The sequence below is a fragment of the Anastrepha ludens genome, chromosome 2, assembly GCF_028408465.1.
Source record: "Anastrepha ludens isolate Willacy chromosome 2, idAnaLude1.1, whole genome shotgun sequence".
NCBI classification, from domain to species: domain Eukaryota; kingdom Metazoa; phylum Arthropoda; class Insecta; order Diptera; family Tephritidae; genus Anastrepha; species Anastrepha ludens.
The window spans coordinates 125,979,373-126,007,331 of NC_071498.1; the positions used below are offsets into that span (position 1 = coordinate 125,979,373).

A 27,959-nucleotide genomic window follows, 5' to 3' on the forward strand; every position below is an offset into this window, starting at 1 on the left:
TTGTAGTAAATTACGATTAAATATTGCTTAAATGAGTAATTCACTTAGTGAAAGGCGTAAAAGTAGTTGCATAGTAGATAATATTCTCATAATTACGTATAGTACACATATATGATAGCCATTTGTACGACTATACGAATTTACGTATGTATGTATCTATGTAAATATATTATTAAAAAGAATATTCAAGCATTTCTGGTGAGTCGTTAAGTTCTTGTTCCGATTCAGTTTGCAGTTTTGGGGTTACTAAATTGGTGCAGTTTACAGTAGTTAAAAAATAAGAGAAATGTGTTTTTTCATAACAAGAAATTAATAACAAGAAAAAAACTGAGCGCTTCTTCACAAGAATCACTTGTCGGCATTCTGCGTGACTATAGTAATCGTAGATAAACATCAGAAAACGTTAAGGTATAGAGAAGTCTCAATGAGAGGAACGCATGGACTTTTGAGGGGTACTCGTCCCATGAAGACTTATCACCATAGACACATTTTTCTCCAAAAGTTAACAGCAAGAGACTGAATTATGTAAATTTAATAACAGTGGAGTATAATTCGTTTGTAATTAGAAACAAAGAATGTTAGCGCTGTAGCCTACAGCTGCTTTTTGATATGACCACTAATAATACTTTATATAATACTTTTTTCTATTTACTTTAATTTCATTTAGAAATATCTTTCTTTTTGAACTATTTCACATTTCGTCACCTTTTCAATAAAATGTAAAGTTATCATTGAAAATCAAATATTCTAAATTTAATAGTAGCTTATCGTTAGTAGAAAGAGCAAATCCTCCAAAAGTATGTAATTAGTAAAAACTTATTAGAATCCCTTCAACCAAATCAAATGAATTCCTTTATCCTGCTGCTAGCGCTACGTTCGCTTCATTTTACCTAATCATTTTATTATCATGTGAATTTCTTAAAATAAAAAAATAAATAAATTTCTTCATAGAGAAATGCTTCATTACTAGGCACACAGGAAGATGGCATATACACATACAAATATATGAATTTATATACGAGTATAAGTACATATGCGGCTGCGTGCACTTGCCATAACAAAAATTTTACGATTCGCTGAAAATTCTCAAGGACAATCCAGCGGACATTCATAAGCACAGCATTGTACCAAAAATTATGAACTATGAGGCGTCAACGAAATTGTTAGATAATTTACTTAAACAACTTTTTAAGTCTTTACTATGAAGTAGTACCCATTCGTTATGTAAATTTCGGGCTTCATCCGAAGGCTGAATGTAAGTGAATGCAGTAACATCCAAATAAGTCGCACTCCTGTTTCAAACTTTGCGGCTATATGCATTTGCGAACTTTTTATCAATTGGAGAACAAAAAACAATGTTTCGGAATGTTCCCTATTATCGAAATGTCCGGGAAAGCACAGCAGCTGCGAGCATTTTTTGTAGAAGACATATTTACATACATACGAGTATATGAGTGCAAGCATATATACGGAGCCGCGATCATTCGACATGACAAAAATTCGCGATTCACCAAATCTTGCCAAACACTTCTATTAGAAAATTTCAGTATTGACTATTTTCGAATGGTCGTCAGTGATGTTTTCAATGTTCAGTACCTATAAGTGCATATGTGTGTAACACTATATGAATTAAATATATAAGTGAACTTATGCTTAGTTGTCCCATATGTGAATGCATATGTGTATAAGTAGTCTTCCTTAAATTTTGATTTTATTTATTATAATTTTAGAGTTTTATACTATCTAGAAAATGCGGGTGAATAAATTTCGTTTTTCAAAGGCACATACAAATACGAATTTAAATGACTTGCAAAATGCCGTCAGCCATTAGTCAATTCGATTTCATACAGAAACCAAAAACTGTGCAACTTAGAGAGAATTCACTACAATCAGCTCTGTTAAGAACTACCCCGCTGTCGAGTTGGACGAGGTGAAACAGTCTTGGCGGCTAGACTTAATTTTTGACAATTTACACTATTTATAGCCCGTAAGACTTCTGTATATCATTAACGTTCTTTGCAATTATATATAGGGCGTGACAGAAGTAGCTAACGAAGCGGTTTCACAAATCCAGGCCTTGAGTTAGCGGAACATAAAACATAGGCAGTGTTAATAAGCGGCAGAAAAGTGCATGAGGTCGTGAGTATCACAATTGGGAAAAATAATTCCTCTCAAAAGCTGCTCTTAAAAAACTTGGTATTATATTTTATTCTAGACTAACGTTAAGCGTATTGTGTGAAAGGCTGAAGCCCACCGTCAACCAACTGATTGGACCTTATCAGTGTGGCTTTAGACCTGGAAAGTCTACCATCGACCAAATATTTACAATACGCCAAATCTTGGAAAAGACCCACGAAAGGAGAATCGATACACACCATAATTTCGTCGATTTCAAAGCTGCATTCGACACCACTCAACACCAGCAGCGCCGTCAGAATTGGGAAGGACCTCTCCGAGCCGTTTGATACCAAACGAGGTTTCAGACAGGGTGACTCGCTGTCGTGTGACTTCTTCAACCTGATATGGGAGAGCATCGTACGAGCCGCAGAACTTAATCGCTCAGGCACAATATTTTATAAGAGCGTACAATTGTTGGCGTATGCCGACGATATCGACATCATCGGCCTTAACAACCGCGCTGTTAGTTCTGCCTTCTCCAAACTGGATAAAGAGGCAAAGCGAATGGGTTTGGTGGTGAACGAGGTTGTAAAAGACTTCGTTTATTTAGGAACCGGCATTAACACCGATAACAATGTCACCCTTGAAATCCAACGTAGAATCTCTCTTGCCAACAAGTGCTACTTTGGACTAAGTAGGCAACTGAGCAGTAAAGTTCTCTCTCGACGAACAAAACTAACACTCTACAAGACTCTCATCATGCCCGTCCTAACGTATGGCGCAGAAGCTTGAACGATGACAACATCCGATGAAGCGACGCTTGGAGTATTCGAGAGAAAGATTCTGCGTAAGATTTGTGGACCTTTGCACGTTGGCAACGGCGAATATCGCAGACGATGGAACGATGAGCTGTATAAGCTTTACAACGACATAGACATAGCGCAGCGAATAAAGATCCAGCGGCTACCGAATGGATACAAACGCTCCGCCTTTGAAAGTATTCGATGCGGTTCCTCTGCGTTGGAAAGATCAGGGGGAGAAGGACTTGGCTTCACTTGGTGTGTCCAATTGGCGCCGGTTAGCACGAGAAAGAAACGACTGGCGCGCTTTACTAAACTCGGCCAAAATCGCGTAAGCGGTTATCACGCCAATTAAGAAGAAGAAGAACGTTTAAGCCACATATTGAATATGCAGTAGGGAAAGCTGAAAAAATATCAGCGGCCCTATATCGGCCTATGATGAACGCGGGAGGGCCTATTTAACAATGTAAGCTGCTGTGAGCAAGCGTGATAAGAAATGTCCTTCTATACGGTGCACCTATCTGGTTTGTTGTGTGTGTAAAAGTGTGTAGCGCGTTCGGAACTACATCAGAAGAGGCAGCGCTTGTACGCTGGAACATTTTGGCGAGAGAGCTGGTTGAATCATCAAAAAATGAGTTCCATCGTCAAACAGCTATACAGAATTGTTGGCAGAAGTGGCAGAGTCGATGGATCAATCCACAAAACGGACGTTGGACTTTTGGCCTAATTCCTTCTGGACAAAGTTGGCTAGACAGACGGCATCGGGAAGTAGATTTCTAACTAACGAGATATTGTCAATTTGATAAATAAAATCATCACAAAGTGGCGTCGTGTGTCAACGCATATTTACGTAGAAAGACCGCTCCCCCTCCGCGAAGCAATACCAAATGCTAGTACCACGGACCAAGGGAAATGGAGCAGTGGTGGAATTTTAATACGGTAAGCCGAAAGGCAAGTCTCAGACTTCGGCTTTCAATGCTTTTGTGCGACTTCTACAACAAAATAACAAACTAAAACCCTGCATTCTCCAAATCGCCTGACCCTGCAATTTTATTCTTTCACTTTTCAATCACCGTCTTGAATATTGGAAAGAGAGTTTTCTTTCTCTATTCTTGAGTTTTTTTTTCTCATTCTAACAAGATTCTATAATATTTAGAACAGTGCTGTCCAGAATGAAAAATGTGAATGTATAAGTGAGAACGAGAGAATGGGAGCACCCCAGTAGGAAATTTAAACCAAAATAAATATTGGATTGGAGTAGAAAATTTTTGTGGGAGGAATCGAAATGCCTCCTTTGAACGATTTGTAACATATAAGGCATTGCAAGCCCCAAAAGCATTTTCTAGCATAAAAAAGTTCTCACAGGGCATTGTATTGCATACACTAAGCGTCGCGGACAAACTTGGTGTTTATTCGTTGCTGATTTGCTAACGACTGAACGATGGAGAGTAAGAATACGTGTGATCAATTGATCTATGGGATGGACAGCACTGATTTAGAACCATTGAAAATTTTATAGTCGGTTACCAAAGTAACTCTGAACTCTTAACTCGTAAGCAAAGTTGAAACGGAAATTGCGACTCCAAATTTCACCCTTTTTTCCCTACCAAAACTGAAGTACACAGATTTCGACTTTCATTGAAAATGTATGTACATTTTGTGTTGCAAGCCTTGCTTACAACCAGATGAAGAACTTTGGATACCCTGGATACATATATTTTTTATTGATGGTGGCCACTACTATTTTTTAACACCCGACAAGTGATTCAAACCGCTGCATCTTAAGAGTTTTTAGAGTTAGAAATAAATCCGAAATGAAATTGAAGAAAAAAGTAAATAACTTGAATATAAATAAAAAACTACTTTTTTGTATGTGTTGTGATTTACATAAATAGTGCGCCAAGTTGAGAACGAACAAATACGATATTTCAGCAATAAAATCTAGAAGTGCATTGAATTAAAATAAGAATTAGGAAACCGTAAAAAAATCAAACCTAATGTTCCATTAATCTCTGTGTAGTTAAAACTTTTTCTTACGCACACACATACGCGAATACTTAAGCCACACACTCACAATTTAAACAATACAAGACAAAACATAAACAATACTCAGTTCTGATGATATACGAGTTCCTAGTAATAGTAATCGATAGTTATCGTTCATTAAGTATCTCGCGAAAGATATCGTTTTTGGCCATTAAGGTTTTGCTGATTGAACCTTTAACAAAATTAATATCTATTAAAATCTATGAGAAACTAATTATGTGCAGATTTTCAGAGCATATTTTCAACGCTTCGATTCGACGAAAAAGCTATTTAAAATGTTCTGGGATATTTGAATTGAATATCGAAAAATGGTTAAAGCGATTTCACGAAATGTATGAATGAGGTGTGAATAGTGAGGTGATACTTTATGCGAGGCTTTGTGAACAGCTGATATACATATGTTTGTATATATGCATTTAATGCGATAACCTTTTAATTTAAATACTTTAACTTTATTTAAATAGTACTCACAGAACGATATTGCGAAAAACAATTGATATTAATTGTGCACACCCAGCAATAAAACTTTACGTGCACGTATTTCATATTGAGGCCATTTGACTTATTAATTTTGTAAGCTTAATGAAAAATTAACATACTTGTACAATAAAGATTCTTACATTTAACTTAAAAATTTCAAGAATATGTAGTAATTTTATGAGAAAATTACCCCATGTAAATATTAAAGTTCTAAATAGGAGACAGATGTAAATATCTACGTACAACCACGAGGTAACTTATCAGAAAAGCGAATTTATGAAATTTTGGGTGACAGACAAAAATATATTTCTTTAAGGCATTGAAACAGTTTCGAGACTTGGCACCAAATTGGCTGATGAGTACACAAACAATGGCATAGGCATATCCTTGCCGACACTTATTTTTGAGAAAATTGCAAATGCAGCGAATGAAAGATGGCGTAGTGAAACCACCCGCACAATCGCCCTATAATTGTGGCCGACTCTCTATGCTAAACGCACAGAATTTCTGCTAATCCAAAATAAGCATAGTCTTAGCACATTTATTTCCGTTATAACGAGGCAGGCAGATACAGGCAGACACGCCCAGAGGATAGACGTGCAAACACATGACTTGTGCAGAAGTTGCCTAGACGATGAAGAGGAGGAGACCATCTCGTACATCCTGTGCCATTGTGCTGCTCTATCCAGACTTACTATTTTAGTTAGCCAATTCTTTAATGAACTGGAAGATCTCAGTAGTGTGGAAATCAGGGATCTTCTAAAAAGTTTAAAGAAGTTTAAATTGCTTTTAAGCGAGACAAGGGCAAGCTTCCCACGCGGCATCTCAATGAGCTATGAGCCTGAGTGTGTCCTATAGTGGACAACCGCTACAACCTAACTAACCTAACCTAACTTAGCCTAATATAATTTCATGTTTCATGTCTCCAGTGGGATCCATACACGGACCACTTCGACCATAATCACATACAAACTCACTCGGCTAAAGTACTATTCATTTATGTACACCGCCTTAATTCATTAAACTTCACTTTAGACCTAACCACAAATTTTAAAGTGCACTTCAACTAACCTGGAAATACAAGTACCATACTATATACAATATATCTTTTCGAGAGTTTAACAAGCTTTTGAGAGTGCACTTACTTGTATAGCCTGATAATTATGCCGACACATTTTCGATTTTGTGTACTGGTGTTCAGGGTTGGGCGTAGTGCTCTAAATAATGAATGCAATAAGCGGATAGTTAAAATATTGAAAAACAGAAGACTTGTGACAATGAATTTCTTATTTCTATCACTAAAAAATTAGTGATAGTGCAATATGCCCAAACCTCCTGGTTATATGACTTAAACTACTAAAGTATTGCTTAAAGTAAAAATGTTTGCAATTGCACGCAAAATTTTGTTGCTGAGTGTTTTAAACAAATATGTATGTTACGCCTTCAAATATGCAATTTATTATCATGTCCTGGAGCAAATCGTTGGCTGAACAACCCTATTAATTTTCAATCAAATGACGTTTCTGATAACAATGGCCCATTGATAAATATCTCTGAGAATTAGGTGATGCTGATCAAGATGTGAATGGGGATGTGGATGTTGTTTAAAAACTTGGGACGACAGGCATTACTAAAGTTCACAGCGATTTGCTATTACGTTTGTAATTGTGCCATGCAAATTAGGAGTTATACAACAAAAAAAATACGAAGTTCTAAAGTACAAGTACACATACATAAATATATAGTTTGTAGTTATGAAACATGCGAAATATGCGTGATGCCGTTAGAGCGGCAAAATGGCGCCATGCACACACAACCAAGTGCAAATGCAGCTAGAATGGCGGTGTTAGTGAGCAAGGACGGGCTCGTGTGTACGGTGGTTGCGTGGTAACGGTGCGACGGGGTTACGAGATTTGCAAAATACGTACATATATTTATGTAGGAGTCCGCTACACGCGATTCGGACATTTTGGGTGCTTTGTGCGACAATATCGAATATATGCAGATATGTAAATAAGTTAAACTTGGTACGTGAATACAAACACACGTACATCAGTGTATTGCAAATGCATTTGCGATTACTACGGTTTGTGAGGTTAGTTTTAATAATTTTTTTTCGTTTTTTTGTAATTAACACAAACTAAGTTAGTAGTTGGGTGTTTTAACAATATCGCAGTACACGAATATATAGAATTAGAATAAAACACTAGAAGAATATTAGTAATTGGTGCAGATTACAGCCCCGGCGCCTTATATACATTTTTTTGCTGCAATTGTTGGAGCCGTTTGGACGCAGCAACAACAACAGTAGCAACAAAAAAATGTGCACCTGATCTTGCGTGTCGATTTTTTAATTTCTTTAACCTATTTATATAAACGTATATGTATTTTTTTTATACATACTTATGTATCTCTCCTTTTTGGAAAAAATTCTAAAAGCTCTTTAAATTTCGAAAAAGTCAAAATTAAGTTTGTAAAGAATCAAACTTTTATAAGTATTATTTAAAATTATTTTTGCTTTAACCTTTCTTTTTGTTAACAAATATTCATTGCGCTATTTTTATAAAAAGATAGTTATCAGATTTTGCACTCCAAAAATATTGTCGACTTCAGAAGAGTGGAAAAAATTAGCGGAGGCCTGCAAAGAGATTCACGCAATGCGAAATATTTGTATGTATGCATGTGTGTATGTATGTATGTATAAATGTATAGTTAAATATTTGACATCAATGCGTTAATTTGTATACATTTGTATCGCCGGTAATTAGGTATGTACATATTTTGTTAGGTAATTTTTCTCTGCATTGCACTCCATCAAAAAAAAACGAAGAAGAATAAACTAAAATGCCACTGCAAGCAACCAATTTTCGTGTGCGTATGTATGTAGTAATCGTTGAAATTGTACACAGTTTTCTTTTCATCAGGTTTTCAGTTGCTCACTTTTCCCACTGCATGCGGCTGACTACACTTTCTTATAATTTCTCAAATTCCCGCTCATTTTTCTTTTCTTGCAGATCTCGATTTTTTGATTTTCTTTACATTCTAGATACATACAATTCCTCTATGTTCAAGAGTAAGTCCGAAGGAACTTTTCAATTCTGATTTCTGGCAAAATAAGGCAATTTGGTATTGAGGCAAATGAAAACACGACATCAAGATTTTAAAAAGTTTCAAATTTACAAGAACAAAGGATTAAATTGATTTACATCAGGCACCAAAGCATTCGCGGATAAACGAAAAAGCTTCAAAATGTTTCTGCTACTCAAATTTCGATATCTTGAGCTAACTACTAAATGCGTTTTTAACTTTAAAACCAACAAAACTATAACTCAACTATTCAGATATGTATGTGATTGGAGTTATAATGCACCATGCTAGTCACACCAAACGAACTTAAGTTTGAATGGCTACTACCTTACGAAGGATGTATGAAGGCTTCTATTTACCCTATCTTATCTGTAACTTCCACTTTATTACCAACTATGCATTTAGGATTATTGATTTACAAAGTGCGTAGTGTGACTGAAGACCGAGTGACGTAGAGGCGAATAGTAACGGAAGCAATGGTTCACCCCGAACTGTGATGCTATGATGTTGATGTAGTGAATTAGAATGGAGTAGAAAACTAAACTACCGCAATATAGTTTTTTGTTTGTAAAAACAGGTAGCTCTTCCAAACAAGAGCGCTGAAATTTCGCACTTGGCAGTAAAATTGAAAAATAAAAAAAATGATTTTCGGTAATTTCGTACCGTCATTCTACGCTGCAGAACTGCAAAGTGTTTTGTGACGAAACCGAACACGAAAACACCTTTTCTTCTAAAACTTGGTAGAAAAGACATTCGATTGATTGTCGGTATTATTACAGACAGCATATGGCCACCATTGGAACCATTGAGGATCCGATTTGCCGGTCTTGGTTAGAGGATCCGGATGGCACTGGGCATTTTCTTTGTGAGTTCTTCTTTGCTAGTGCAAGGAATTGGCTCATGAATTGGATCAGCGATTATGTATGCAATTTACATAAACAGCGACGGTCCGGTGTAGAACGCTGCAGAACTGTAAAGTGTTTTGTGACAAGTCCGAACAGAAAACTCTCAAACTTTCTACTAAAACTTCGAGGGAAAGTTGTTCGGTTGATGGTCGATATTATTACAGGACACAAACCATGGAGTCACCATATGACCACCATTGGAACCATTGAGGACCCGATGTACCTGTCTTGCCTGAAGGAGGCGGATAGCACTGAGCCCTTTATCTGTGAGTGTTCTGCTACGAATTTTGGGTTCCGACGTCGTGAGAATGTGTAATATTCGTTCTTTAAAACTGGAAGATATTTACAGATTTGCCGAAGAATATGGAATGTTCTCACAGGACTAACTACCTTTATATCTGTCTCTATTCTTTCCTATCTCTTTCTCTGATACTTTTCTCCTTCCCTCCTTAACTATACACCCTCTTTCCAGAGCTCTAAATAAAATGGGTGTTCCTTGGCTCGACCTATTCAAATTTCAATTTTTAAAGCTATGAATTTTGGGTTCCGATGTCATGAGAATGAGTAAAATTCGATATCTCAAACTGGAGCATATCTTCAGATTTGCCAAAGAATCCTGGAAAATTCTCACAGGTCTAGCTATCTCTGTCTATGTTTCTATTCTATCCTATCTCTCTCTGACACTTGGCTCATTGCGTCCTTGGCTATTTACCTTTTTACTTTACAAAGCTTTGATTTCAATGGGCATTTTAGCCTGAGTGGTTTAGGAGTTACCATTCTCTCGGTGCTTCTTGGCTCGCCTTTTTCAAAGTTCAATTTCACCACCATTTTTTACCTTTTTTGCTTACTTTACTTTCTTGGAATTGTAGTAAATAATTGTTTTTTGTACTCTGTCGACAAAACCAGCCTAAAGTTTCTGCAGCATCGGCTATGACAAACCTTTTACTTCATTAAATGAGAAGTGGCCTCCCAATCTGACTGTACCTCTGTTAATCCCTTATATAATAGGGTAATAATTTCAAAGTAAAATTGACTTTAGGTTTACAGTTTCGTGAATTTATATGCTCCTGCTTCTAACTATATCTAAGTTCTACTTCTAAGTTCTGGGGTCTTCGCGCCATTCAATTTCCAAACACGTAGCTGTATTTACCGGTCATTGGATGATCGGCATACACGCAGAAAAGCAAAGTTTAGTATTTAATCCTCATTGCAGAAACTGTGAGGCGATTCAGAGAAGGGGACTGTCGAGCACTTTCTCTGTAGAGGTCCGGATTTGGCAGCTACACGATTAAGGTCACTGGGTGCTCCTTTCTTTGACAGCCTGGGGCAGTACTCCAACATAAATCCCATCAACCTTCTCCATTACATCAATAGCTCTGGTTGGCTGTAGATAACTACATACATATTCCTAATATCCTACATCCTAATGTTGCCTTGGTGAGCAGTACACTCGAAGAATATATGTTTCAAACTTAAAACATTTTGGCAGATCGGACAGATACGTGTTGGATAACCTGATAGAAGGTATTGACGAGTGCAGCGAGTTCGGCCGAGGTATCGTGAATGTTTCGGTATGTGTCCAGGTATTCAGAGAAGTCTGTTTGTTCATTCTTTTTCGATGAGCATGTGACTGATTGAGTCCACTGTACTCAAGCTAGGGAATGAACTTTGGAGTGTTTTAGGTACCGACAAGCAATCGGTGCTGTTTGTAGCGCTATGATATTCGCGCTGCGAATGGCAGTGCATTCGGCTGTAAACACACGATGAGAGCATTTGTATCGATAACTGCGTAAGTCTGGAATGTGTCTTTGGTTTTGGAGTTTCGTCTGCAACTTGAAGCTTCATCTGCTTCATAAAATACTATGCGTTTTGGAATATTTGACGGGTTTTTGCATGCGAGTTTTTGAGTCTAGAAAGACTGAGCTCATAAACTAGTTTTTTAATCACCCTGAACCCGTCTGTATTCTGCAATTTCGGTATAGAGTAAGCCCAAGTTGGTTGTGCATATGGTCCAAGCAGCCCACAACTTCTAATGGAGCTAATGTGAGAAGGCGCAGCAACCCAGGATAGCTGGCTGTGAAAAGCAAAACAAAGCCTCGGATGAGAACTCCGTCCATTCTAAAAGGGTTTTCATAACGCTTTCCAATATTAATTTTGCTTCGAATGCATTCTTTCACTTGCAAAGGATATAGAGACCGTCAGCTGTTGTTGGTATTAATTATTTTACTAATTTCGTTGAATGCTATGGAAAGCGAATGACAGACAATGGAAATCCTTGGGGAACTTCATTGCTTAACGAGTTCACATTGGAAAATGTATTGCCAATCTTTAATCTAATGGTCTGTTTGCTAAAAAAGATTTGACAAAGCGAAAGGTTTTAGGACCTATAAATTTACCTGAGATGTGAAAATGTTTTAGGATTACGGGTGGATCAATTCAGTCGAAAACTGTTTCAAAGTTCACCGTTAGAAAAGATACGTGCTGGCATGTAGATAGAGCTTTGGTCACATATTGGTTTGGAGAAAAAGAAATCCATTATTTTCTCGGTAGATGGCTGTAGTGATAGATATCTCATAAAGTATCGCTCAAACAATTTAAAGTTTATGCTCGATGTCAAGGTGATATTTCACACTGAGCAATCATTTTGCTGCTTTTTCTTTTGTTCTATTAAGTTGTGATTTAGAGGGCATTAACAAAGAGAAAATTCGGTACATTTTGCAGTTTTTCTTCAAAGTCGAAAATGGAAGCCAGGCCGCTGAAATTGTGAATGGTGTCGAAACTGTAACACCTAATTACGTGCAATTTTGGTTCCGTCTATTCCGATCAGGCGTTTTAGATGTTAAAGAAAATGTCCAAAATGTCGATAAAATCACAAATCACATAATCGAAGTTGACCACTAAATTGTACTAATTTTTTAGTGGTATTTAAAATAAGGGTTTCATTATCACTAAATCTTCATTTCAACAAATCCGCTTATTTCACTAATTATTTAGCGCACTATGCCCAGCTCTTGTTAAAACAGTCTTAAACCATTGCGCCAAAATTTTACGCAAAAATATTGGATTTCTTTTTCGCAATATGTAGCAAATATGGACGCTACGCAAGCTTTGTTGGGTTTGGAGGAAACTTGCCAGCGGTCAAAGAATTTTAGTCTCTGCGAAGCTCATACGGCTGTAACCTTTTGTAAAGAGTGAATTTTTATTTGATATGGAGATGAGTACTACCGAGGCAGGGCATCACTTCACTCGTCCTAATTTTTATCTTATTTTATCTTCTGCATTCGCTGGTGTTGCAACGGGTTAAGTATAATTTGGTATATATAAACATTTTGCATAAAACTTCAGGCTAATTACGTCTTTTGGTGCCGAATGTTGAATTCCAAACAAAACAAAGTTAGGTACAAGTAACGTATTGTAAAAGGTACAATATGTAATTACAAAATCGTAACAAACAAATTTGAATAATAGCTGAATGGATTTATAAGATGTATGTATGTATGTGTGAATGTGAGATGTGTTATTTATAATACGAGTATGCTGAAGGAGTGATCATCAAATTTTATTTTACAGGTTAAAATAAATGTTGAGAAAAGGAAATACGAGAATAGATGAAAGTTTTCAATCGTAAATCGGACCAATATTCAAATGAGAGTAAGGCATCAACAATGAATTTTAATGTATAAAATGATTTGAATAAATGAAAGCTAAATTATATAGAAGAAGAATCCATTAATTTCACTGCACTTAATACCCACTCGAGCTGCATATGTAAAAATGAGGAAATTCTCAAAAAGTTAGTAACGATATAAGTACATCTCGAATAAAATGAAAACGGAAAAAATATACAGTAATTTGTGGTTTGCAGATTCTCCGCCAAACCCTATTTCCAACAATGTTTACTTTCCTCTCGCTTCTCAACACACACATGTAAATGGTATGGTAAAATGTATGTATTTATATGGATTATACATAAATGCAACGAGTGGACAATTTATATTTATTTACCTAATTATTATATTTGGGTGGACCAGTACGTATACTTCACAATTTATACGGTTCTTGAATTTTTCGCAATTGACAAAGGTGTTGTTGTTTAAGTGATAGTGGTGATGGTGATTGGTGGTTTCAAGTAGGTACTGGCTAACATTTTTATGAACCAAAAATACGAGTATTTGTACGTTTTTATATACGAGTATTTACATGAAATTAAAATGCCGAGTACGTTTGGCAAAAACAAATCCACTGTATTGAATCACATACACATACATATATGCACAATTATGTAGGTATGTACATACATATTTATATACATACATAAAAATGTGCGAATACATGTACATATGTAAAGTTGTGTACGTTGTTCTGTGGCCCATCAACGCACTCGTTTAACAAAATACAAAATATTCGACTAATATAAAAACGAAAATTAAGAAATAACAAAAAGCAAAAGAAGTGAAATCAAACAAATTTATAATTGATGTTCTTGCAAAGGAGTTCGGATATCTGTCCCTTAATCTTATTGCTTGGTTTACTTAGGTATTAACTATTTTCAATATTTTTCTTCTTTTTATTTAGTTAAATTTTTTTAGAATGAAAAAAAACGACACGGCACGACACGTAGTAGGGCAAATAGAAGTGCTGGTGATACATACATAACATACCCCTGACAGGGGGAACCCCGTCAACTTGTAGCCGTAGATTAGAGGCACGTCGCGAGAATCGTATTGTGTGCCAGTTATTGTCATTCAAAACCGATTGGCCGGCAAGTAGATTCTATAGGAGTAAGAAAATTAATTGCACCCCTTCATGTGATTACTATGAAACAAAAACATTCCCAACTCAATTACCTTCTCTCGATCACTCAAGCGCACACTGGCACGCACACGTCCTGCCACCAATGCGATCTCCAGCCGATCAGGCGAATTCGATTCGGCGCTCGTCAACAGTATCAGACCAGTGGGACGCGATGTCTTAAAGCGTATAATTAGCTCCTCAGTTTGCGTTTTGGTACCTTGCCCATTGCCCAGCCACACTGTCATATGCTGGCTGCTGTTGAATGCTAGTGTGGCCAATTCTCGTCCGCATGTTGGTCCCGCGTAAAGCGTAGCAGTGCAGTCACAAATCGGCCGGTTCCAGCCCTCTAGGCATGTGCCACCATTCAAGCAAAGATTACCGGCACAGACGTTAGCCTGTACGTGGCATGAAGGCTTCACTGATGCTGCGGGGAAATATTAAAAGTGTTAGTAAAATAATAGAATGCGAATTAACTGATTTTCAAATTGACTATATATTTATTTATTTTGCTCAAAGAAAAATGCGATATATCTGTTTAATAAGAGATTACAAGTATCTTTCGAAATGCACGGTACTTGAGTTGTACGATTTTCGAGTCACACGGAAAAAATACGACATTCCTCAAGTGACACGGTATTTGATTTACACGGTTTTTCACCAATGTTCATGAAAAGGGCTAAATACACACTTACTTACTTACTTTCTTACTCTAAGTCTGAGTCTCCGCTTACAGAGTTTATAGTTACACCTAACCAATTAATCATGTCACTCCACAGACGCCTGTATTTAAGTTAAACGCAATTCAGATACTGCCAAAAATATTTGTTCTAAGTAGGAAAATTTGTCTGTTGTTTGCATGTCATTTTTGAGGTCATCTGTCAGTTTCAGTCTATAGCCAACCAAGGATGATAGAATACAAAATTGTGCCTACCAAATTCACTGCGTCGTAAGACTCCATGAATAAACAAACAAAATGGAGGGAAATTACTTGTTTGTGAAGAGGAAGAGTAGGTGAAAGCAATGGAAACAACCAAGTACAAGAAATTATACACACACACTCACACACATTTTCTTGCGACGTTATCCACATAAAAACGCAATTGGAATGAATAATGTATTGGTAAGAGACCTGACGTCAGACTGGTCAAAATCACAAAAAATAAAGAAACTGTTTTGCGAAAAAGACACATTCAGCACTGAATCCGCCTTGGGTGGTATCGGTAAATAAGCTGATTTGTTTTTTTTTTTTCTTTCGCCGTGTACCAGTGGCTGCTAGCGCAGAATAAAACGAGACGAATTTATTCTTTGCCCTGACAATCAAACACACAAAACGTTGTTGTTGGTCTAGTGCCACCACCTTTAATGAATGCGCCTTGAATTGAACTATGTGAAACTAAGAATAAAAAAACGTGCAACTTAATATCCCTCCCCTTTCCTCCCCAAGTTAGGAGATGTTCAACAAAAGTTGCCCTGTGTGAACGCGATCACACCCGTTTGGGTGTTTGGCCTAGCTCCTGCTCCTATTTGTGGCATGCGTCTTGATGTTGTTTCACAAATGGCAAATGGTTTTTATTTATTTTGGTGTTTCATGGAGATTCGAAACTACGTTTTTTCCGAACTCCGAATAGTAGTCACGCACCAACCCATTCGGCAACGATGGCCGCGATCATAATATCATTGTAATAAGTCGTAAGTTTGGTATACGAACCATGTCTATTAAGTAACGAGTATGATTTTATACGCATTTACTTATTATAACCATCATAAAGACCCCCTTTTCTATCCCTACAACACCCCCTGCGAACTATTTAAACAAAGTATAAAGCCTTCTTTTCCAACCTGTTCAGTGTACACACCTTACATAAGATAACAGATAGAAGACGAACGACACTGGTACCGGCAAATGAGATGGATCTAACATTGGAATGTTGTGCTTGGCTAGACAAATTTGCACAAACAACGCAGAATAAGCCAGCGCTAGTATTGGTGAAGCCCTCTTGCGAATTTAACTATTGGAAATGAAGCGACTAGGATTGTGTGTATATTACTGAATATTTTGAAAAAAATAGCAACGAATTACTTTCGCTAAGGAAATGGTTTCTATAGAGTGTATGAATATGGCATCGAAATGAATGAAAAATCATCAGAATGGCACTTCTCAGAGAAAGTCGATGCCACGTAGTTCCTACGACGTTACCGGAACAACTCTGATTTATATCCTGATTTTTCTGACTTAGCCATAAAATGAAATGTTTGATTCCGGATTCCTTCAGCCAAGTACATAACAAGTACAGTTATTATATAAGAATGCCAAAAGCGAAGAAGGAAATCGTGCGCATCAGATTTGTTACCAACAGAATGGTAGTCACTTGCTACTACTAACTGCAACAAATTAAATCACAGCGGCTACTTGAATGTTTGTTGGTCATAATATTTCATTTTCATCAATATTCATATCACTATTCTGTGGTTAATGTGCATATGAATTTATTCGTACAAAATCTGCAGCGATTATACTGCATAATAAAGCCATCATTCAGACGAAATCCCTCTAGTAACGTCGGTCTTTTTATGCCTTGACACTAAAAAATCACCACTATCGCCTATTTGCATAAATAATTGTGCCATTTTCACTTTACATACAATATCTAGAACACTTTCTTTTTACATACATTATAACAATAACAAAAAAATATGCTGAACGCAACATGCCACTCGCATGTACTTACCTGAGTCCTGTAAGCGTGCGAATGCTGCAATATCGATCGCTTTGCCGCTTAGCACCAAGTCACGCAAACAGCCAACAAAGCCTTGTCGTAACGTTGCCGTCCAGATAGCCGGTGGCCATGCGATATTATTGTACGCTGGACCTGTGCCACCCACATACATGTGCCCATCCAATTCCAGTATGGTACCATCGCCCGGTGTACGGAACTCATTCCAAACACCATCTACGCTCACCTTCGCATCGCGTCCGTTGCGCCGCAATATCAAATCGTGCCAATCTCCATCGTCCACGCGACGCCGGGAGGCACGCACCTTCGCCGCACCCGAACCCAAGTCCAAGTGTATGTAAATGTGCCCGTTCAATAACTCAATGGCAAATAGCACAGCCTGGGAAAATTAATAATTTAATAATTACAGCGGTAAACAATGCATTAGTGAGCGAATTTTATGGTATACAGTGAAGAAATTGATTTAATTAATTATATGGCGGCGCATGCAGCCATGTCAGGTTTGAGCTGAACTACTCATTCAATTTATGACAGGCGTTTTAAATAAATGGCTGAACCAGCGATTCATATCTTTTTCAAGTAGCAATTGTTTTATAAACAGCCTGTTCATATTAAAAACGGAAAAACATTGGCAAATTGCCTTCTGAGTGGTAAATATCATTAAAAGCACTGTTCATAAAATTTATATTCGCTTTATGTTTGTAGTAAAGAGAAACCAGCGAGCTTGAGATCACAATCCAATACGGCAATAATGTTGTTTGAATGTCTTGCAACACCCCAGCTCGCATTCTTATAATTCTCCACTATTTACTCACATTCATACATACATTTAGGGTGATCCAAATTCAAATGTTTAATCATAGCTTGACACTTATACATAGTACTTATCCTTTAGAAATCTTGACTGCCAGGGTCATTCCTATGAGCTTTGGCGCTCTCTTCAGCATGCCGCACAATTGATCAGAGCAATGATTTTATGTACCCTAAGGCATCTTAGCGTTAATACCAAGAAAAAGTTGGTGAATTATATCCCATTAATAGTGAGACTGTTTGCTCTTTATAATAAAGCTATAATACCTATATCGGAAAAAATATTTGTCTCCTTGGATTTTCTTTTTAGCAGAAACTTTTATTTGGATCACTCTTCATGTATGTTTTTCTCTTTCAACTACACCTTTTCCAAGAGTGTTTCAAAGACTGTAAAATGTACTTCAAAATAGTCAATCGGTCAAAGAATATATATATATTTATAATTGACGCTTACAGCCTTTTTGAGTGTTTAGCCGAGCAGCCTACAATTTTAAGCTGACTGCGAAAGGTAGTTATTTTCTATGAGCTTTTTCACCCCAGAAATACACTCGTAGGATTGACTTTGCCTGCCGAGGGGTGACCGTTATTAAAACAAACTTTTTCTATAATTTTGGTATTTCATGCACGGTCAAAGAATAGTCAATCAAATATTGGCTTCCTCTTTGTACTTAGAGCGACTTACTGTTCGTAGCGATTGTGGGCGAGCCATTCAACATTCTACCACTTTTCATCCAGATTCACTATCTTTATTGGATGACTATTCTGGGCGGCCGCCGTAGCCGAATGGGTTGATGCGTGATTACCATTCGGAAATCACAGAGAGGTCGTTGGTTCGAATCTCGGTGAAAGCAAAATCAATAAAAACATTTTTCTAATAGCGGTCGCCCCTCGGCAGGCAATGGCAAACCTCCGAGTGTATTTCTGCCATGAAAAAGCTCCTCATAAAAATATCAGCCGTTCGGAGTCGGCTTGAAACTGTAGGTCCCTCCATTTGTGGAACAACATTAAGACGCACACCTCAAATAGGAGGAGGAGCTCGGCCAAACACCTAACAGAAGTGTACGCGCCAATTATTTATTTTATTTTTTATTCTGAAATGCACTTCATGGTTTCTGAAGTACAATGGACTATTCTGATATACATTTTACCATGTTTCTGAAATACATTTGACGCTTTCTGAAGTACGATTGATTGTTCTGAAATGCAATTTACGGTTTCTGAAATGCAATTGACTTTTCTGAAATCGATTTTACCGTATTTTTGAAATACTTTTATCGCCTTCTGAAATGCATTTTACGCCTTCTAAAGCACAATTGACTGTTCTGAAATACATTTTACCGTTTTTCTGCAATACATTTGACTCTTTTTGAAGTACTCTGGGAAAAGGTGTAGCGTATAAATAATTTAAATCAGTCTTTCGGGGTCTTCTAAAAGATTTAAATTTTTGGCATTCGAATTAATTTCGTTAATTAAAATTTGAGGTAAACTCAACAAATATTAGAATAAGCTAGACTATTTAATTTCAATAAAAAAAAATCTGGCAAAAAAGTATTCTTTAACCCTTTGCGGTTGATGTCGCCACAGTGCCGGCGTTCGCAAGTCGTCGTAAAAGTCGGTGCCACCAGTCTGGCGGCTAGAAGTCATTAAGTTGAACGAAATGATTTCCGATTAAATTAATATTTTCTATATATATTGTAAAAATGTATTATTAAACACAATACATCAGCTTCGACGAATTCTGTGTTTTCTAATATCCATAGATTTGTTTTAAATCTTAAAATCACTAAGGGAGAAATAACACCGAAAAGCTAAATTTGCGTCGACTAGCTGGTACTGTCAACAGATTTATTTGCCGGTCGCAAAGGGTTCAAATTGCCCATCACTATTTTTTAATTTCCTTTTTCAACAAATACATATTTTCAATAGGAAAATCTGCTAAAAATTGTGTTTCCAAATTTTTGATTAATATTTTTTACAATAATTAAAATATCTGAATGCTTCAACAATTTTAATGTCAATTAGAATTTCACAAAATCTAGTTTATTTTCTTTTCTAATGTATTAAAAATGATTTTTCTAGAGATAATTATTGGCCCCAGGATTGATTGAAATCCCTAGTCCATATATACATATACAGTTAACTTACATTTTTTGAGCGCGGTTGCTTGGAACCAGTAGCCAAAATGATCAATCCGTTTGGTTCTTTGGTGCGGAATTTAAATGAGATGGAGCTTTGCTTACCAGTTTCCCATGGCGGTAAGACCTACAGTATTTTTTGAACATTTACACCCATAAAAAATAAATATTAAAAACTTTATAATTGAATTAAGAATCAATTAATTACCAAATGCGATTCACGTGTAGTAAACGTAACCGGATCCTGTGGATCGCCAATTGGGCATTGATAGTCAACATTTCCAGCGACTTGAATTAGTTTTGAACCACTTTTAGCCAAATCGATTAGATTCAGTAATAGCGTATCGGCAGAGAACTCAACCTTTTGAATAAACGAATACGCATTATTTCAAAACCAATATTTTAAGACGACTGTGCGTACTAACCTTACGTAGGCAACCAACAAAATTATTGTGTACGCGAGCGCCAAGTAAGGCGCGTGGATTGACAGCACCACCAACGTAAACACGCGATGAAGAGAGCATCGTGAACTTTCCCGCTATATGCGAGTGGTCAGTGTAAACATCATCAACGACTGTTACCAGCTGTAATGTGAAAAATTAAAAAGTTATTTAATTTATAAAATCTGATGTACCACCGCGCAGGCATTGGCCTAGACTTACTCTACAGAAACTTGTTATCGATGATATCTCCTGAATTCGCCTGTGCACTGTCACTTTGTGCCACTGATGATCATCGAAGCGCACTTTAGATGGTTTGATATGCATTTCCTGCTTACCGTTAGCCAGACCCATTGTTAGTGAAACGCCACCATCACGTAGCGCCAAGTTCAAGTAATCTGTACCGTGCCCTGATAGTGAATACAAAAAAATAATATATTCGCATTTTTCATGACTGCACATTTACATCCAAGCGGCATACCTGTGTAGAATAATAAGCCATTGGGTTGGCGAGTGCGAAAATACAGCGTTATGGCATCCTGAGCACTCACAATCGGCTCGGCACTAGTCTGACCAAGATCATACGACAGGAACTGTTGACCGCGAAATGTTGCTTCTGATGGCGCTTTTTCTGCAACGTAAATATCGTTTCGCGGAATAATAAATAGAATTGCTATAAGTTTTCGATAAGAGAAATTTTGTTTTACCTTTTTCACAATATTGTCCATCATACTCGAGGTTTCGGCACTCGCATATTGGTCCTGAATCGGTTGAGATACAAATACCGCCATGCTGACAAGGATCACTCCGTTCACAAGCATCAGTAGTGTTACCACCTCGTACACCCTGCAACGAAGTGGAGTTCAAGCATCCGTGACATCTACTTAAGCTAATGAAAAAAGTGTTAACCACCTACCCTGGCCACTTTCTCCTTTGGCATTTCACCGTTGTCGCATGGACCATCTCCACACTGTTGAGGAAGTAAGAAAATAACAATTAAACGTTTTCTTTCCTTTTGCTCAACATATCAAACAAAAAACCGGAATTTGTTATAAAATCGTTTGAACTTTTACAATTCGTAACAATTACGCTATAACTTCTTTAACCAACTTATTTTTCGAACTTCGAATATGAGCATTGACGAATAGTTTTTTGTTCCGCGAACTAATGCCCATTAGAAACTCCTCTTTTCAAAACAGCGGCGGTATATATTGAAAACTTTAACTGTCAGAGCTATTGAGTCCATTCGAACGACAGGAACTGAAGCATACATTGTCTTGTTTCTTAAATTTTTAGTAAAACTTTTCTCACCGAAAAACTGCTTATGATGATTTACTGGTGACTCAAAGCTTGACGATAAAGTTGATATTGACGTCTGCTGTAAGAAGCCAAAAGTAAGCGTTTCGACGCGTCTTCCTAATCACTGTAGCACATTTCAGGAAAACTTAACGAAATTCTAGCCCTTAATGAAGAAGATGTCAGGTTAGGCAAAAATGTGAGAGAGAGGTATCTATATTTATTCTGGTAGCCAAGCGGCGTTTAAATCTCTTGGTTGTCACTAACTCTATCATATCTCGCCAATACCGGGCATCTCTTAACGATATGGCGGAATATTTCCACATCCATTTGATATGGGTGCCAAGGCATAGTAACATACCCGGAAATTATAAGGCAGACAAATTAGCGGGGGAGCGCACAACCACTCGCTTCCCTCTTGATATGGAGATTGTATATTAGGTATACTCCTCTCAACCTACAAACTGGGTGGTGCAAGTAGTATTGATGCTACACGAGATGGGTTGATTGTCTGACATGTATATATATATAATATATATATATATGAAACTGTAAGTCCCACCATTTGTAGAATAACATCATATTATATATATATAATTGGCGGCCGCCGTAGCCGAATGGGTTGGTGCGTGGCTACCATTCGGAATTCACAGAGAGGTCGTTGGTTCGAATCTCGGTGAAAGCAAAATTTATAAAAAAAAAAAAAAAAAAAAAAAAAAAAAAAAATTTTTTTAATAGCGGTCGCCCCTCGGCAGGCAATGGCAAACCTCCGAGTGTATTCCTGCCATGAAAAAGCTCCTCATAAAAATATTTGCCGTTCGGAGTCGGCTTGAAACTGTAGGTCCCTCCATTTGTGGAACAACATCAAGACGCACACCACAAATAGGAGGAGGAGCTCGGCCAAACACCTAACAGAAGTGTACGCGCCAATTATTTATTTTTTTTTTAATTGGCGCGTAAACCCGTTTTGAGTGTTTGCTCGAGCTTCTCCTCCTATTTGTGGTGTGCGCCTTGATGTTATTCCACAAATGGTGGAACTTACAGTTTCAAGCCGATTCCGAATGGTGGATATTTTTATGAGAAGCTCTTTCGTGGCAAAAATACACTCAGAGGTTTATCATTGCCTCCCGAGGGGCGACAACTATTAGAAAAAACTTTTTTTTCATTTTGATTTTTCCCCGAGACTCAAACCTACGTTCTCTCTAAGTTCCGAATGGTAGTCACGCACCAACTGAGTCTGACATATAACGCTACAGAAAAAAATTGGCCAAAATGAGACGTCAGGCGCTCAAGGCGTTACTTAACGGGTCAAGAAAAAACGTATCTTTGTTAGTTGCTCAGTTGAAAAGTTTGTCAGACCTTTTCTTTGTGATTGTGCGTGGTATGAGACTATGCTTAGAACCTTTTTATTGAATGCTCGCATCGCTCTTGAATGATGCTGATGACCTTAGGGATATAAGTGTCTGCCAAGATCAATGGATTTGCACTTAAAACAAAATGGTTAAACGAGAAGTAGCGAGTAAAATGCTGCTGTGGTATCACAACGGATGGGCAACGGCTAAGTGAGTTGGTTTAAAAACCGACCTCCACTTCTACCTACCTACGTACCTACCTTTCTCACGAATATTCCAAGCACTCTCTTAACGTTAAAGCTTTGAATTATATGTATTGTTCATACTACAAAACAATGGCATGATTATCGAAGGTTTCCTTGTTGAGAAAATCATCTCTATTGGATTTGAAGGCAAACACAGTTCGCATTGTTGTTACTGGTTCTCAAATGCAGAATGTTTGGTGAAAACCAGTAGCTCACAGTTTCGTACGACGTCAGACGTAGAAACCCAAAATTTGATTGAATTACTTGAATTGCGATTTTGAAAATGATACGACATATTTCGTAGTGTGTGCTCAATATAGAGTTTGTTTTGAAGACTCTTCTTTCTCATACACGGACACGGAAACTAACTGCTTGCAATGCATGAAAATATCTTCGAAAGTTGAAGTATTTTATGAAGAAATCGAAGAAACTTGTAAAGAAGCATTGAAATATTGGTGAGGAAAAACAAAGACAATTTCAAAAGCCCTTGAAAATAAACTACTTGAAATGTTTGCAAATATATTCAAAGGTTACAAAGATACAAATACATACAAAGGTTATTTGGAAAAACTGGGAAAATGATATATTACTTATAGTTTGGGGAAAAAGAAATCCATTAGTTTCTCGGTAGATGACTCTAGTGATCGATATCTCGTAAAGTATCGAGCAAGCAGTTTAAAGTTTAGCTCCTTCAGCTCCGGGGCTACGACTGCTAACACGCCGATCAACTTCGATTATTTCTGTGATTGTATCGACATTTTGGACATTTCCTTTAAAATCAAAAATACCTGAACGGAATCGACGGAGCAAATTTGCATTTTCGGCTCTATCAAAGAAAAACTGTAAAATGTACCGAATTTTCTCTTTTTTGACTTCCATCCGTTGTTAACACCCTGTAACTCACAACTGAATGAAACAAACAAAAAATCTACCGAGAAAATAATGGATTTCTTTTTCCCCAAAGTAACATTTTTTTACGACGGGTACCCTCATTTGCATGAAATGTTACCTTTTTTATTTAAAAATCAATTATTTGTAGACTTCACGTTTTTCTAAAAAATTTTAAATCAACCTGCTATTATTTCTTAGTACGTTTTAAGGTCAAAGTTCAGCTATTACTAAACTAAGTAGTATTTTTTTATTATTCTTTATTTAAATGAATAAAAAAAATTAATGACTAATAAACTTCAACCTTTTCTTAAATACTCACGGAGCATATTTTAACGAAATAAATGCTTTAACAATTACACTTCCAAGAAGTAATGCTGCCTAACTACTGCCGATGATAAAAAAATACTGCAAGCACGTAAAATTGATCTGCCCAATGCATTTTGCAATTTGTAATTTTGTTTTTTTTGTTCTTTTTGGATTCGTAGGAATAACAAAACACTCGGTAGGAGAGCTGCGCTATGCTCTTTAGCTCAGAAGTAATATTTAAAGTTTCTTAACCCTTTTGCATCACTCGACGGAATAATCCGCGAATAAAAACTCTCTCTTATGGGATTATCCACAATAAATTATTTTTTTGTTAAAGTTTGAGAAAAATAAATAATTTTGGTAATCTTGTAATACTATTTGTCATTAGAATAAACAGTAAAAGTCTTTCTGATGCAAGGTATTTTGAGTACATCGCGCATTTCGAGCGGTGATGCAAAAGGATTAAGTTGGAAGAGTTGACCTTAATCGCACACTGTATTAGAAATATTCACATTTCATTCATAAAATTATCGTTCTTCCGTATGAATGAAATAGACTTTAAAAATGATTTGATACTTTACCTTTATATCGCGAGGCTGTTTCATTTCCTGACGGCGTGTCGCCCCACCTGGCTGATCGGCGTATACCAAATTGCGTATGGCACCCCGGAACCTCGGCTCGAAGATCACGCTTGGCAAAGCTAACAATGCCAACTTTGTGCTGTACCTACACACCAAAAAAATGTGTTGATATGCACAAACACACACGCATTAGAAATTCTTCGGAACATGCACGGCTTGCTGCACAATTGCACACTTAAGATAACTTCTTAAATTTTTTTTTATTCTGTGTATGTATTAGCGAATACTGGTATTTTTATGTGACTGGGTTCATATGAAAGAGAAGCCTAAGTCGAAAAGAGCAGTTTTGGTCTATTTTATCTAGTTTTAGCTGAAAATGTACAAGCAAAAAATCTTTAATTGAAGATATTTTGCTTCGAAATATTATTATAAAAGATTTAAGATAAATTTATTAACAAACACAATTTTTCAAAACAGACTAAATATGCACATTTGTGTGTCTTTTTCTAAAATTATGCCAAAACAGTATCTCAATCTTCGACTGAACTACATAAGCTGATCGTAAATTTGTCGTATGACCACAGACACACATACGAGTATTAGCATATCAATAAATACACAGGTTTGTGCAAATATGCATGCGCACTTAATCATTTTCTCATTTTCACCAAAACCATCCACTAGTATAGATTCATAAGAGCTCATTTTTATTACATAAAATCAAATGAATTTGTGAATGAAAGCTACTTAATGAGTACGCCCCTAAAGGATTCTAATATGCATTTTTTTTTTCTTTGAGACTTAGATTTTACAGCCTTAAAGGGAAAATCAGTTTTTTACCAATTAAAAGAAACCACACTCATTTTTTTATTCTATTTTTCTAATACTATGTTGCATTGAAACCCAAAACCTGATTGCAATGTAAATTTGATTTGAAAATATTTCGTTCTCTACATTGATGTGATTTCATTCACGGAAATGTTTGTGTATGTGGAAAATATTGTACAAGTACTGCACACGGTCCAAAGGATATAGAAGATTGCGCATATCGTGGCAATACTCAGTTGTTGAGCTGACATAACTATAGAGTCTTACTTAAATTCATTTCTTTCTAAGGGTTTTCCAATAAGAGGGGTTATTTTGATATTTAAAGAAACTTGCTATTTTTTATTACAAATGATCGGATGTTTATGTCATTATAAAGAGGATGGTATGCCGTTAATAGTAGAAAATAACATCAGGCAACGTTTACAGGACAATATTCTTTTCATGAACTTTTCCATAACTGAATTGCAAAGTGGCTGCCATATGCCCTCGATAGCCTCACGAGTTCCATCTTTGAGGTATTGAATCGACTCTGGGCTGTTGGCGTAGACCTTCTCTTTCACGTGGCCCCAAATAAAAAAGTCACAAGGTGTTAAATCACAAGGTCTTGGTGGCCAATTGTGATCACCTCTTCGAGAGATAACCGGTCCGGACACTTTCCCCGTAAAAAATCAATGGTTTTTTTGCTTTTGTGGCACGTAGTGCCGTCTTGTTGAAAATAAACGTTGTCCAGATCAATACCATCCAATTCCGGCCATAAAAAATCGTTAATCATCTCTAATTTAATCTAAATAACTCCTGTTATTGGAAAACCCTCTATTTTCTTTTCTATTATCTTTCTTATTTATAAAGAATGTTTCAAAAGTGACGAATAGTAAGTAACTCCTAGACGATACCTTTCTTTATGTCATCTTTGGCATTTGTCAAGTAGAAAGATGTACAATTTTACCCGATACAACAACGCGTCAAAATTATTAAAATTATTAAAACTTATAAAAACTGACAATAGCCGAGCTTTAAGAACATCATATCGCGAAATCCCTGCTTTTTTTTGGTGAGAAAAATCGTCCTAATGAGTCGAAAATTCAGAGATAGCCAATAAAAAAGGACTGGTAGACTAAAAATGGATGTACTGTTGGGAATATTGCTGCTATAGCTCAAAGTGCTGCTGAGCGAACGTCAACATCGTTATCTCGACGTTTTCTGCATGGCGACATTCATGAATCGACTGTTTGATGTAGATGGGCAGTTTATGGTGTGGCTTTAAAATGTTAGGGCTAGTCAGAATTTTCAAAAAATTGTATTTTCTTTTTTTGCATTTTCTTAAAGTGTAATATTTTAAAAATATTGTGTGAAAATTTAAAGAGAATCCAACAAATACTTTTCGAGTTATTTAACAATTAACAAAGGACGCTCGTGCACTCCGGAGCAGACTTTAAATGCGTTTTTATCAAAACTATGTTTTTTGAACTGGTGATCACTATAACTTAAAAACCGCTTGGTAGATTTCAATAAAATGAATACTAATTTTGAAAAACATAAAAAATTCGTGCCTCATCGAAGGATTTTTTTTCAAAAATTTTTTCAAACAATTAATTGTCGTTTTTTTTCTCGAGAATCTGAAAAATATTTCCTGGGGCCGCCATATTGTTAATTTTGAAAAGAAGCTTCAATCAGGCACAAGATTATCTATTAATAAAACTAATTTCTCTTGTCCGATCGATTTTAGATGAATCTCCAAACACTTGTGATGATCACCGCAAGGGACTTCTGGAGAAACGGGCGCGATACAAACAGCGATAACTTTTACAATTATTAATTTTTTTGAAATTTTGCTGAAGTCAAGTCGAGACATGATGTATTAATGCTATGTTTTTGTTTTTGTAAAATAAAGCAATTGACTAGCAAAAAAAAAAAGATTGAATATCATCATTTTTTCGGACCTCTGACTACCCCTAACCCCTTAAATGAGGTAAATTTTCACAAAAAACTGTTAAGAGCCGTCTTTTCAATGAGAATGGTGAAACCTGAAAGAATATTAATTTGTAAATGTTTTATTGTAAAACAACATCTAGACACGTCTTTTGAAAGACCCTTTATTAACTTAACCTTC

General features: G+C 36.6%; 1 protein-coding gene across 4 annotated transcripts in view; it reads right to left on the reverse strand.

Annotated features, from left to right (window-relative positions):
* The window catches only part of LOC128855275 (neurexin-1), a 69,073-nt gene that overhangs the window by 32,404 nt on the left and 8,710 nt on the right, over positions 1-27,959 (reverse strand). For 3 of the 4 annotated variants that reach the window (XM_054090028.1, XM_054090026.1, XM_054090029.1), the window contains exons 4-14: positions 25,022-25,166; positions 21,267-21,320; positions 21,058-21,196; positions 20,832-20,981; positions 20,573-20,760; positions 20,336-20,494; positions 20,119-20,271; positions 19,921-20,037; positions 16,960-17,344; positions 14,284-14,654; positions 14,089-14,209 (exon numbers count right to left, since the gene is read on the reverse strand). In XM_054090028.1, the coding sequence (XP_053946003.1) occupies positions 14,089-14,209; positions 14,284-14,654; positions 16,960-17,344; positions 19,921-20,037; positions 20,119-20,271; positions 20,336-20,494; positions 20,573-20,760; positions 20,832-20,981; positions 21,058-21,196; positions 21,267-21,320; positions 25,022-25,166 (1,982 nt within the window). The remainder of the gene's footprint in view (positions 1-14,088; positions 14,210-14,283; positions 14,655-16,959; positions 17,345-19,920; positions 20,038-20,118; positions 20,272-20,335; positions 20,495-20,572; positions 20,761-20,831; positions 20,982-21,057; positions 21,197-21,266; positions 21,321-25,021; positions 25,167-27,959) is intronic. The other variant, XM_054090027.1, reaches the window with a different exon arrangement.